Below are 13,822 nucleotides of genomic sequence, written 5' to 3'. Positions count from 1 at the left end.
AGATAAAGATTAAGGCTCATCAAATCTGCTCATTAGCTTGCCCACTTCAGTACCAGAGGTCACCCTCCCTCCAGCTCTCTGTTTATGCTCAAATATACCATGGCATGTTGATGTAACATCAAACCTGGTTGTGTGCCATCAGAAAACTGTCTGATGCTCAGGTCCATGACAGCACATGGACTCTGCTCTCAGACACTGAGATACCTGCGGTGGCTCTTAAGCAGTCATTTGTCTTCTCTTTCCTGGATACAGCATGAACACAAGTGTAGGAATCAGAAAGTACGGTGAGCAGTGATAGTCAGCCTCTGCCTTGGCCGACACATACAATGAACAGCAGAGGAAAGTCAGGAGAGGGATGAAGTGCTAAGTGTTTACAATGTCTGGTGGGGCTTTCTGCATTTCCTTAAACTATGAAACCTCTGACCACATCCATGCTATCTACTCTGTAGAAGCTGGTGCATTATTTAACTTATTTGAAAATGCTGGTGTGCCTTGAGCTTGAAAAAGGGTGGAGAATACTAAACTCCTGGGGGAGGGAGACCCTGGACCACCTGTCAAGGCCCACCTGACAAGGGTTTCTGACAAGTCAGCAGAGCAACCTATAGAACAGAACCATCTAGTTCAGAGCAATGTTTAAAGGTTTCATCTATCGTCCTATAAACTAGTAAACAGAAAGCAAGAGTTCTCAGCTGAAACAGCTTTATACCCTTGAGGTGCCAGAATTCCCTAACTAAGGCTGAAGATCCATAGCACCACTGTCTGCTTTAAGTCTCTATTTCAGATTAACTCAGCCTTTGCACAAAAGGCACCTTGACTTTACAATTTATTATTAGGGCCATCTGTTTGGTAATCATACTCCTGACTCACTGAAGTGTCTGGCTTAGTCAAGAAGTTTGAAATGAATTGAGCCATGTGGGAAAATCCAGGGCAGTTACAACACTGCCTATCTGACCCTCCTGGGAAGTGAGCAGAGATGGTACCAGTTGGGATTCTGATGTGAAATCCTGAGTTCTTCCCATCCCCACCAGGAATGAAAGAATGCTCTTATTTAAGTTCCTAAAAGTGCTGCTAGTCTCATCTCAGCAAGTAATGTCAATGCCACACCACATCTGGGGGTGAGAAATGCCACCACATAATAAAAAAAAAAATCAACAACCATCCCATGAAACACAAATTGGGGAGTAGAGGCCCCCCCCCCCCAACCCCAATTTCACTGATATAGTTCATTTTCAATTCCTTGCAAGAGAGTACCATTTAGGTAGGATATGAAACGGGGATACATCAGCCAGCAACAATTTGATCGATAGACCTCTGGTGGGCTCTCACGAGAACATGTCTGTACCTGTTTGAATTCCACAATAGAGACTGAACAGCTTTTTTTAAATGATAAAACCAAAGTTTGAAATCTTCAGTTGCAAGGTGTAGCACTGGCTATATAATTAAGAAACTACATTCCGAGTGACATCACAAGCCTTACCCCATTATTTTATACCAAAACGTCAAGGTTTGCACTTATGCACGTACAGTTACATTCTATAAATAAGTGAATTTTGTTCCACATGCACTCCAATCTTAGTTGCACCTGTAGACCTGCTGTCCTACACCATTAAGTTTTAGCTTCAGAAGGCAGGCGTTATTCACAGGTGGTCATACAATGAACCTGGCATTACTGAAGACTATTAACCCTCTCCCATCTCCTCCCCCCCCCCCCCCAGCGACAGCAGAATGTGTGCTTCACCTGGAGTTTCCGTGCCATTGCCACCACCTCATGGTCCGGTGGGTTGTACTTGTAACAATTTGAAAACATCAACCGGACGTCTGCTGCAAACTCCTGGGCCTCCCGGTACTCGCGATTCTCCAGCTTAGCCTGGAAGGGAGAAGCGAGCGTGCCATCAGCAGAAGGGAAAGAGACGTGGGACAGACAGTGGTACATCCACAGCAGCTGTAGCGCAGGATATTTGTATATAGACCAGGATCTTCCATAGAACACAACACCCACCTACTAATGCAGGAGAATCTGTGCCCCCAGAGATGGTATACCAATATATAGGAGTAGTTATTTTTATCAGGATGCCTAAAAATGAAGTGCTCCTCTGGTGCATACCTCACCTCATTTAAACACCAACAGAAAACCCAGTCTACAAAGATTTCTGTAATGCACGTGGAGTTAATTTTATAAAGGTTTTCCATGTGTAAAGTCTGTTACAAGACTGCATGTCTGTATACATGCACAAGCATTCCTGGGGTCAGAGCTGCAATATTTGCATGAATCACAGAAGGTAAAAGAACAAATTTACACTTTCACAGCAGGTGTAAATTCCTGTGCAAGAATGTGGGTGCTATAGGGCTGTCCTGGGAGGCATCTTTTTATAACTTTGGACACAGGTGGCCTTTTATAAAAACTACCCCCAAAGAGAGGACTCCGTGAAATCATAAGCAGGGCCTAGCATGAGGTGTACACTACCCATACAGTACTTTGATGTGTATTTATTCCTCATCACCTGAATTTCCACTTCTGCCTAAAATCCATTCATTCCAACAGACACTCTTCCCTTCCCTGCTTCCTCACTTTCTTCCATCGTAAGTAGAGGAGTGTGGTAGCCGTGTTAGTCCACTCTTAAGGTTATCAATAGAAATCAAACAAAATAAAACATGGAAAAGAAAATAAGATGATACCTTTTTTATTGGACATAACTTAATACATTTCTTGATTAGCTCACCAGAAACTATTACAAAATTAATCAAATTCATTTTAACTCACAACTACTTCCGCTTTAACAATGATATCTATCTACAAATAATGGGCACTGCGATGGGCACCAGGACAGCACTCCAATATGCCAACCTTTTTATGGCTGAGCTGGAAGAGACATTTCTGAATACACACTAGACCAAACCTCTAAAATACTACCGGTACATCGATGACATTTTTATGATTTGGACGGAGGGTGAAGAAACTCTGAAACAATTTTATTCTGCCTTCAATACATACCATCCTACAATCAGATTCAAAATTGACTACTCTCCAGAAAAAGTCAATTTTTTGGACACCACGGTCTCAATCAGTGATGGCTGTATACAAACATCTATATACAAGAAACCCACAGACAGATGCAGCTACCTCCACAACTCCAGCTTCCATCCTTCACATACAAAAAGATCCATCATTTACAGCCAAGCCACAAGATACCACCGTATCTGCTCTGACCCAGGGGACAGAGACAGACACCTTAAAAGCCTGACTGCATCCTTCAAACAGAAAGGCTACAACCCCAAAATAATCTCCAAGAATATTGCCTCCTCCCTCAAACAACACCAGGGAGAATCTGCTACAGTACAAGGAGAAAAAAGCCACAGACAGAATCCCCCTTGTAGTGACATACAATCCAGAGCTGGAAAAACTGAGGAAAATCATAAGAGATCTACAACCTATACTCCAGGAGGATGAATTACTGGAAAGAGATATTCCCATCCCCACCAGTACTGGCCTTCCGACAGCCACCCAACTTAAAACACAAGCTAATCAGAAGTAAACTTCCATCACAGACTGAAAAGGAACAGAAGGGCACACTTCCCTGTAATTTATCCAGTTGCAAACTATGCCAAAATATTTCACAGGACCCCACAGTCATCCACAAAGGAAAGATATTCAACAAAGGAATCTTTCACTTGCTCATCTTCCAATGTGGTATATATCATTCAGTGTAAAAAATGTAACGAAGGATGCTATATTGGAGAAACAGGCCAGATGCTTAAGACAAGATTCAATTTACATAGACATCACATGAACAATACTGGTACCAGTAGGGTTCCCACCCCTGTTGGTCAGCATTTTACAGGACCAGGACACTGTACCAGTGACTTCACAGTGAGAATCCTGAAAGGTAACTTTAAAACTATACAAGAACGTAAGACCTTTGAAGTCAGAATGATTGAATATTTTAACACCCAACAGAAAGGACTTAACAAGGATCTGGGGTTCCTAGCCCATTATAAACCATAAAGCTGTATTTCTCTCCACCCCTCACCTATCCACACCCATCCTGTTAGAATATCAATGATATGCTTTGATGTCCCCATGCATACCTCCTACCCACCCCCATCCCACCCTGTCAGACTGTCATAGTAATGCTTGAATGTTTTCACTTATATACACTGTCAGCTAGCACATTTGCTTATTTCCGATCTGACGAAGAAGGGCAATCTTCGAAAGCTAATCAAGAAATGTATTAAGTTATGTCCAATAAAAAAGGTATCATCTTATTTTCTTTTCCATTGTAAGCAAATGGTTAAAGGGTTAAATCAGCACAGATTTATAGCTTGGGAGCAGTGGTGTCAATCACCAAGCCATCAAGCTTAGCCTGCACAAAACTGATTTACAGTCAGGGCTGAGGATGAGGGAGGAAAGAGTAAAAATATGCAGAAGCAGAGGTTGCGTCCTGGAGAACAATTACACCCCAATCTCTCTGTCCCGGCTTAAATCCTGAATGTAGCCCCTCACATATATCAACGTACAAAAGTAAGAGAAGGTAGGTACGCTTTTGCAAAAGGTGAATTATAACATTTACAAAAGGTAAGTGAATATTACAGCAGCTAAGTACATAAGTATTGCCCAACTGGGACAGACCGAAGGTCCATCAAGCCCAGAATCCTATTTCCAACAATGGCCAATCCAGAGCACAAGTACCTGGCAAGATACAAAAAAAGGGCAAACATTTTATGCTGCTTATCCCAGAAATAAGCAGTGGATTTTCCCCAATTCCATTTTAATAATGGTCTATGGACTTTTCCTTTAGGAAACCATCCAAACCTCGCTAACCTGCTTTTACTATATTCTCTGGCAAACAAATTGCAGAGTTTAATTACATGTTGAGTGCATAAATATTTCTCAGATTGGTTTTAAATTTACTACTTTGTAGCTTCATCACGTGCTCGTAGTCCTAGTATTTTGGAAAGAGTAAACATTCATTCATGTCTACCCGTTTCACTCCACTCATTATTTTACAGACCTCTATCATATCTCCCCTCAGCCATCTTTTCTCCAAGCTGAAGAGCCCTAGCCGCTTTAGCCTTTTCTCAAAGGGAAGTAGTCACACCCCCTTTATCATTTTCGTCACCCCTCTCTTACCTTTTCTAATTCCACTAGATCTATTTTGAGATGCGATGATCAGAATTGAACACAATATTTGAGGTGCGGTCGCACCATGGAGCGATACAAACACATTATAACATCCTCATGTTTGTTTTCCATTCCTTTCCTAATAATACCTAACATTCTATTTGCTTTTTTAGCCGAGTCATACACTGAGTAGAGGGTTTCAACGTTATCATCAATGACGACGCCTATATCCCTTTCCCAGTCGGTGACTCCTAATGTGGAACCTTGCATTACATAGCTATAATTCAGGTTCCTCTTTCCCACATGCATCACTTTGAATTTGCCCACATTAAACGTCATCTGCCATTTAGATGTCCAGTCTCGTAAGATCCTCTTGTAATTTTTCACAATCCTCTTGCGATTTAACAACTTTGAATAACTTTGTGTCATCAGCAAATTTAATTACCTCACTAGTTACTCCCATCTCTAGATCATTTATAAATATGTTAAAAAGCAGCGGTCCCAGCACAGACCCCCGTGGAACCCCAATATCTACCATTCTCCATTGAGAATACTGAACATTTAACCCTACTATCTGTTTTCTATCTTTTAACCAGTTTTTAATCCACAATAGAACAATATCTCCTATCCCACGACTCCCCAATTTCCTCTGAAGTCTTTCATGAGGTACTTTATCAAATGCCTTTTGAAAATCCGGAAACACAATATTGACTGGTTCACCTTTATCCACACATTTGTTCAACCCTTCAAAGAAATGAAGGGGTAAAGTATTGACAACCAATGCTACACTTAATGTTAATATTTCTCCGTCTGTTCTGCAAAGAGTCCAACAGACATGTGTACTTTGTTACTGTCACTAACACCAAGCCACCCCTTTTACAACAGTACAATAAAACGATGTTATGTGTGATCCTCACATCCTAAGACAAGTGTGTTACAAGGAAAAGAAGAGAAACCTCTGAAGACATTACCAAGCAAATCACAAAAATGTACCACAAACACACACTTATTCTGTGGTTTTGATTTGCTAACAAAATACTTGTATACATTTATACTGCAGGACTCTTTTAGAATGGCACAGCCTCAATAAAATTTTTATGATCTCTAAAAGGTGAAAGGCTGGGAATCCTAACTGTTCAGCATTTTTACCAGCTCAACCAGTCACGATGATGGCAGTTTTCAATTCACTATTTCAGGGAGTGTGGGGGACAAAATCTAATTGCCCAACAGCACCACCTGGTAGGTTGAGGGAACAATAAACCTCATGAAATGAACTTGCATGGGTGAATGTTTCAAAATTAACTCCAGTTAAACAGTACAGAATACAACATCACATGAATCAAATCCAGTTAGAAGCAACAATCTTATTTTAACCTATGGCATATAGTACTTCTAGGAGAGCATCAAGAACACTCACAATGATTGTTACTAATTTAACTAGTTTTTTTACGAGTAAATGCAACATTACCAGCATTGACTTAAGACAAGGTTACATTTGCAGACATTCCAATCCATCTTTCTGCTGTGGTTTGTGTGGTGTCTAAAGACCTGTTAGTTTGGTTTCTTCTGCAAGTTTATTAACCAGTGTCCTTTCGTCAGATATCCAGTGGAGGAAGGGGTGTTCATTCCCCAAAACAACAAACAATTTTCTTGCATTTTGGATAATAGCTTCAATCAGTCTGCAGTCATCTTGGAGCTGACATTAAAGAATCATAGTTCAGGTGCTCTTCGTTCATAAATCCTGATGTACAGAAAGGAATTTTAGATTTCTCTCAATTGAAATGCGTTATGGATGAGACAGCAAACCTTGTGTGCTATGAAAGACCAAAACTATCCCACATGGGTGGAATTTTATCCTACCCACCAATTCCTCTTAAAATTGCACTATGGCTTTTTGTGTTGCCCCTGCTTTGTGGAATTCTTTCACTGGAACTCTGTTCTTGAGCCCTTTGAGAAGTTCAAGATTGCACTTAAAACTTAGTTAACATTCCAGTGACTTTTCATTAATTTTCAATTTCTTATTCCAGTTGACTCAAATTTTTGGTCTAATTTGTTCTCTACACTTCTTTTTCAGTTACGTAGTCTTTAATTATTTCCGTTGCCAAATCCATTCCTCTCCCTTCTTGTATCTTATTTCTACTCTAGAATTTTCTTGATGCAAGTTATGAAATGTTCTGTTTACCTCTAGCTTTTATAAACAGCTATAAGTAGAATGATAGTCATGAACTATTATAGTTATGATGTCTGTGCACAGCGGTATATCAAAAGACTCAAAAATATCTTTGCCCAAAGGGTTAAGATTAAGGAGAATCACACTCCCATCTTGTGAAACTTCTCCAGCCTCTGCTTTATCTTTTGCTCTCCTGAACAAGTACTGTGTGTGTGTATAAGTATACACACATACACACAAATACAGAGGGGAAAACAAATCTATAGACAGCTTAAGTTTGCATAAAGCCATTGAAATATTACTGTTATATAATATTTTATCTACATTATAAGTTTGTGAACCCCCTAGAACTGACTGTATTTTAGCACAATTTATGCTCATAACATGATTAGATAACCCCACTGAATAAATTCATACAGAAAAATTATTATTTTCATAGTTACTCAACGTGCCCTTGTGTGAAAAAGCATGTGAACTGATGGAAGCTCCTTGAGCAACAATAAATTTAAATTTTTTCTGTAACTGTTGATCAGTCTCTGCCATCACCTGTCCCAACTCCTGACTTTGAGGGTTTGCTTGAAGGAAGAGTTCACTTTAAATCTTTCTGCATCATTTCAATAGGGTTTAAATTGGTACAAAATCTTTTTTCATCCATGCTATAGTCAATTTAGTTGAATGTTTAAGGTCACTGCCTTGCCACATGGTTCAGTTTCATAGATAACTGGCCTTACAAAATTCTGACATACAAGCAGAATTCACAGTCCCATCAATGATGGAATGCCATCCAGATCCTATAGAAGCCCTATACCACAATACCTCAATTACCATGCTTGATAGGTTGAGATCCTTACTTTGGAAGGCAGTGTGTTTTTCATCAAAACACTTGCTATTGAGACTAAAGTTCTACTTTTGACTCATCTTTCCAGGTAAAATTATTCTTGAAGTCTTGTGGTTTATCAGATGCTCAAAGTTCAGGTGGGTGTGTGTATATATATATATATATATATATATATATATATTTTTTTTTAAATTAAGCTTGGCTTCTTCCTACCTATCCTCTCATGAACACCTTTCTCATTTTCCTGATTGCTGATGCATGAATCCTCACATTAGCCTTCAGATTCTTAGATGTTACTTTGACATTCTTTGTATCTTCATGAATGATTATCCAGTTAGCTCTTGGCAGGATGACCACTCAGACATTTTTTTTCACTTGTAGACTGTGAATGTGGATGAAATCCCAAATGTTAAAAAAAGGGTCTTGTAATTCAGTCCAGATGAACATGAATTACTTTTTTTTGTCCCCCATTGGGACTCAAATTTCTTTTGATCATGGTATGATGCATTTGTATTAACTTCTATGATGAAGACCAAACTTAAAACATTTTGGAAGTTTATACAGGAACTAGATGCCCAATCTGCAAACTCACGGTAATTTACTTGCTAGGAAAAAGTAAAGGAGAAAAACCTCCGCAAGGTCAACCAAAGGTCCAAAGAACAGCAGTGTTAGTCCGACCACCGCCACTATTCTTTGAACCTTTGATTTACTTGTTAGTCAATTATTTTGTTACATTTGTACCCCACATTTTCCACCTATTTGCAGGCTCAATGTGGCTTACATAGTACCGTAGAGGCACCAAATTTAATTAGCCATTACACTAAAGATCTTGCTTTCTAAAACACTTTAAGGACATTGTACTTTTAGATTACAGAAACACATATTTGGGTCTGTCTTCCAAGCAACTTTCTAGAGTTCAAATGATTCAGAATTCAGCCACTAGGCTTACCTTTTTGAGAACTTGGTTGGATCATAAAAGTCCTTTGTTGGAAACACTGCATTGGTTTTTAAGGACTCAGGTCATTTTTACGGCACTTTTACTATTTAACGTTTTGGAGGGTACTTGCCCTGAAGGTTGATCTCAGTTGGTGACTGTATTAAAATCTAGGACAATCTCTAGAAAATGTAATTAACTTACTGTTAGGATTTCCTATAAGAAAAAAAAAAGTGCAGTTTAAAGCTGCTTTTTCTCAATCATTTTTTTCTTAGCTGTTCGCTATTGGATTGATCTTCGTTTGAATTAGGCTCATTGGGGAGTTATCTTCTATTTTGCAAAGCCTTAAAAACATATTTGTTTGTTAGGCATTGGGGGGGGGGGGGGGGTCATATTTGCTTTTTATTGTTGCTTTCTTGAAATTGTGTAATTCCTGCTGTTTGTCAGTTTTTTAACATTTTACATTGAACATAACTCACCTTGAACCTTATATTAGAGAGTTGGTGAGAGATAAGTTCCTCATAACATAAGCAAGTCACTTACTACTTCACATACTGATTCTGAATAAGTCTTCTTTGGAAACTGTGGCTCAAACATGGAATTCTCTACTGTACATCCTTTTCACTGCATAGAAAGGCTGGTTTTAAATGAACAAGGATATCATGGTAAGAAGTTGCTATTCACATTATACTTGGAATTCTCAAACTCTTCAGCACGATTTGTGATCACTAGAAACCAAAACTATTTTGCGGGTACACAAATCTCTAGCAAGCGTGCTGGGCTGAGGCATTTGACTTTTCTATAGGTAAAGAAGCTACTGTTCTGAGCTTTTTGCAGACTTATGCTTTTGAAATACACTTTGTAGTTCACCTATGCTAAGTTTGGATGTTATAGCAATTTCTCCTTCCCCCTTGTGCTTGATCCTGAATGTTATGTAGTACATATATGCTATGTTATACAAGGCTTCTTATCCGCAAATACCTAATTTAGTTCTTTGTGGATTACAATTAAAAGCCAAAGAGATAACTCTTGAAAATACAAAAACTGTCAAAATTCTATCATAAGTAAACAAAAAGCATAATCATTACCAAAGCTATTAAAACCAAATGATACAACTTACAGCTTATTACTCGAAGTACTTCTGAAATAAAAAGGTTTTAAGAACTCTATGAAAAAGTTGATAGTCATTAACCAAACAAATCTCTAAAGGTAGTGAATTCCACAATGAAGTGAGCTGATAATAAAAGGAAGAGACAACTTCTTAGATTGAACAAGTCAGACTGAAGGAAAATTTAACAACATTTGGTCACGAGTTTTCCTGTTAATAGAGCTACCATGTAAACCTCAACCAAATCACATAAGTATAAGGGTGCAACACCATAAATGATCTTGAATGTAATAATGCACAATTTAAACTGAGGCTTGGCCTCCACCAGAAGCCAATGCAACCTCACCAGCAGCAAAGTGGCTGATGCAAAACTGCCAACTGGAAAAAAGAAAAAAAATCAACCATGCCGCCATATTCTAAATAAGCTGTAGGCATTTGATGAGTCTGTGTAGCCATTATCCTATATAATAATACACACCTCCAACGTTCTAACCTGCCTGGGACCGTGGCTCCCTCGGAGGTGGTCTGCTAGGCAGGCTAGAACGCACCGACATCAGAGACGTCAGTGACAGCTGATTCCAAGGCAAGGGGAGGAGTCCTCCCCCTGCCTGGGAATCAGCTGTCAGTGCGCCGCTCCCAGCCACTTCGGAGCAAGTGGCAGGGAGCGGGGCAACACAGACACCCCCCCCATGCCGCATCACCAAACCACCCCCCCACCCGACGAACATCAATACCCCGGCCAGGCAGGGGGAGGAGTAGTACTGCTCTGCCTGCCTACGAAACAGCTCAGTGCCCCCCCCTCGGCACAACACCCAAGCCCATACCCCCCCTCGGCCACACCAACCCCCTCGCCACCCGCAGCTGCCAATACTAACACTGTCCAGCCGCTGCTGCTTCTCCTGTTGAGCAGCAGCGGCCTGGACAAAAAGAAAAAAAACAAACATTTCAAACCTGAAACAGTGCTCCGTAGACAGCCAGCTGGCACTGGCTGTCGTCTCTGCAGCCGATCCTCCTCTCCCCTGCACGTCACTGCCCCTGGAGGAAGACCACGGAGGAGCGCAGCGACGTCACGGGGGAGAGGAGGAGAGGCTGCAGAGATGACAGCCAATGCCAGCTGGCTGTCTACGGAGCACTGTTTCAGGTTTGAAATGCTGTTTTGCTTTTTTCTTTTTGTCCAGGCTGCTGCTGCTCAACAGGAGAAGTAGCAGCAGCGGCTGGACAGTGTTAGTTTTGGCGGCTGCGGGTGGCGAGGGGGTTTATGTGCCCGGGGGGGGGGGGGGGGTGTCTGGAACTCAAGAGGGGGGGGGGGGGATTATCTTGCTAGCGCCCGTTTCATCTGTTTCGGAAATGGGCCTTTTTTACTAGTAGATCATATTACAGTAGTCCAATATGGACAAGGTCAGTGTTTACACCAGTAATCTGAACTAATCAGATTCAAATTAGTTCCAAATCATTCTTAATTTCCTCAGTTTATGAATTGACTTTTTAATTAAAGATTTTCCATGATTAGAAAGGTTAATAAACTATCTATTTCCACCCCCAAAACTGTAGAACAGAAGTTGAGGTAAAAAAAAGTGTTCATTCCAATGCAAAAATGCTGAGGAAACAAGGAAGGATTGAACAGATCTAGCCAGAGAAACTTAGTTTTTTCTGGATTTAGTTTAAGCCAGGGGGGTTAAAGTCCATTCCTCAATAACTTGTACACAACTTCCAATATCTTTCAATGTGCTAGTCCAATCCCCAATTACCGGGAAAAGTAGTTACATTAGATTTCGCAATGCTCTCTGATGAACACTGCGCCTCTCAAGCTGCAGAGTAAACAGTTGTTTCAGAGGTGTACAGCAGCATGATGTAGGTTAATCCCAAGGCCTTATAAATAAACTAATTAAAAAACCCAAACCACAATCTACACTGTAAAGCATAATAAAATCTTTGGAGACTGCAGTTTCAATCCACACTGTGTTCATTCTTCCTGGAATGTCAGCAGTAGATCAGGCAGTAAAGCGAAGTTACTTACTTGTAGCAGGTATTCTCCAAGGACAGCAGGCTGATTGTTCTCATATATGGGTGACGTCCACGGCAGCCCCAGGTCCGGAAAATCTTCCTAGCAACAAAAGTTGCTAAAGCCTTCGAGCGCGAAGCCATCTTCCTGCCCGTCACGCGAGAGACTCACTTCAGTCAACTTATGAAGCAAAAGCAAAGAACAACTCCAAAGGGGAGGCGGGCAGGTTGGTGAGAACAATCAGCCTGCTCTCCTCGAAGAATACCTGCTACAAGTAAGTAACTTCGCTTTCTCAGAGGACAAGCAGGCTGCTAGTTCTCACATATGGGTATTCCTAGCCCCCAGGCTCACTCAAAACAATAAACAGGGTCAATTGGGCCTCGCAACGGCGAGGACAAAACAAAAAAATTCACCTACGAAGAACTATCTGAGAGTGCAGCCTGGAACAGAACAAAAATGGGCCTAGGAGGGTAGAGTTGGATTCTAAACCCCGAACAGATTCTGCAGCATCGACTGCCCAAACCGATTGTTGCGTCGGCTATCCTGCTGAAGGCACTAATGAGATGTGAATGTGTGGACTGATGACCACATCGCAGCCTTGCAAATCTCTTCTATAGTGGGTCTTCAAGTGGGTCACAGACGCTGCATTGGCTCTAACACTATGACCCATGACATGACCCTCAAGAGTCAGCACAGCTTGGGTGTAAGTGAAGGAAATGCAATCTGCTAGCCAATTGGAAATGGTGCGTTTCCCGACAGTCACTCGCCTTTTGTTGGGGTCAAAAGAAACAAACATTTGGCCGGACTGTCTGAAGGGGCTTGTCCGCTCCACATAGAAGGCCAATGCTCTCTTGCAGTCCAATGTATGCAACTGATGTTCAGCAGGGCGGGTATGAGGACGGGGAAAGAATGCTGGCAAGACAATTGACTGGTTAAGATGGAACTCCGACACCACCTTCAGCAAGAACTTAGAGTGCGTGCGGAGGACTACTCTGTTATGATGAAATTTAGTATAAGGAGCATGGGCTACCAAGGCTTGAAGCTCACTGACTCTACGAGCTGAAGTAACAGCCACCAAGAAAATTACTTTCCAGGTCAAGTACTTCAGATGGCAGGAATCCAGTGGCTCAAAAGGAGGTTTCATCAGCTGGGTGAGGACAACGTTGAGATCCCATGACACTGGTGGAGGTTTGACAAAAGCAAGCCTCTCATGAAGCGAACTGAAGGCTGTCCAGAGATAGGCTTACCCTCTACACGATAATGGAAAGCACTAATCGCACTAAGGTGAACTCTTACGGAGTTGGTCTTGAGACCAGACTCTGACAAGTGCAGAAGGTATTCAAGCAGGGTCTGTGTAGGACAAGAGCGAGAATCTAGGGCCTTGCTATCAAACCAGACGGCAAACCTCCTCCATTTAAAAGAGTAACATCTCTTCGTGGAATCTTTCCTGGAAGCAAGCAAGACTCGGGAGACACCCTCAGAAAGACCCAAGGAGGCGAAATCTACGCCCTCAACATCCAGGCTGTGAGAGCCAAAGACTGGAGGTTGGGATGCAGAAGCGCCCCCTCGTTCTGAGAGACGAGGGTTGGAAAACAGTCCAATCTCCACGGTTCTTCGGAGGACAACTCCAGAAAAAGAGGGAACCAAATCT

General features: G+C 41.4%; 1 protein-coding gene across 8 annotated transcripts in view; it reads right to left on the bottom strand.

Annotated features, from left to right (window-relative positions):
• BRD4 (bromodomain containing 4) overlaps positions 1 to 13,822 on the bottom strand; it is a 277,955-nt gene that overhangs the window by 86,540 nt on the left and 177,593 nt on the right. For 7 of the 8 annotated variants that reach the window (XM_030197185.1, XM_030197179.1, XM_030197181.1 and 4 more), the window contains exon 7: positions 1,739 to 1,867. The exons of the other annotated variant lie outside the window; for it this stretch is intronic. In XM_030197185.1, coding sequence (XP_030053045.1) covers positions 1,739 to 1,867 — 129 coding nt within the window. The remainder of the gene's footprint in view (positions 1 to 1,738; positions 1,868 to 13,822) is intronic. 8 annotated transcript variants of the gene reach the window in all.

The sequence above is a fragment of the Microcaecilia unicolor genome, chromosome 3 (assembly GCF_901765095.1).
Source record: "Microcaecilia unicolor chromosome 3, aMicUni1.1, whole genome shotgun sequence".
NCBI classification, from domain to species: domain Eukaryota; kingdom Metazoa; phylum Chordata; class Amphibia; order Gymnophiona; family Siphonopidae; genus Microcaecilia; species Microcaecilia unicolor.
Note: the sequence above shows the minus strand (reverse complement) of the source record. Positions and strands in the feature narration are given on the sequence as shown.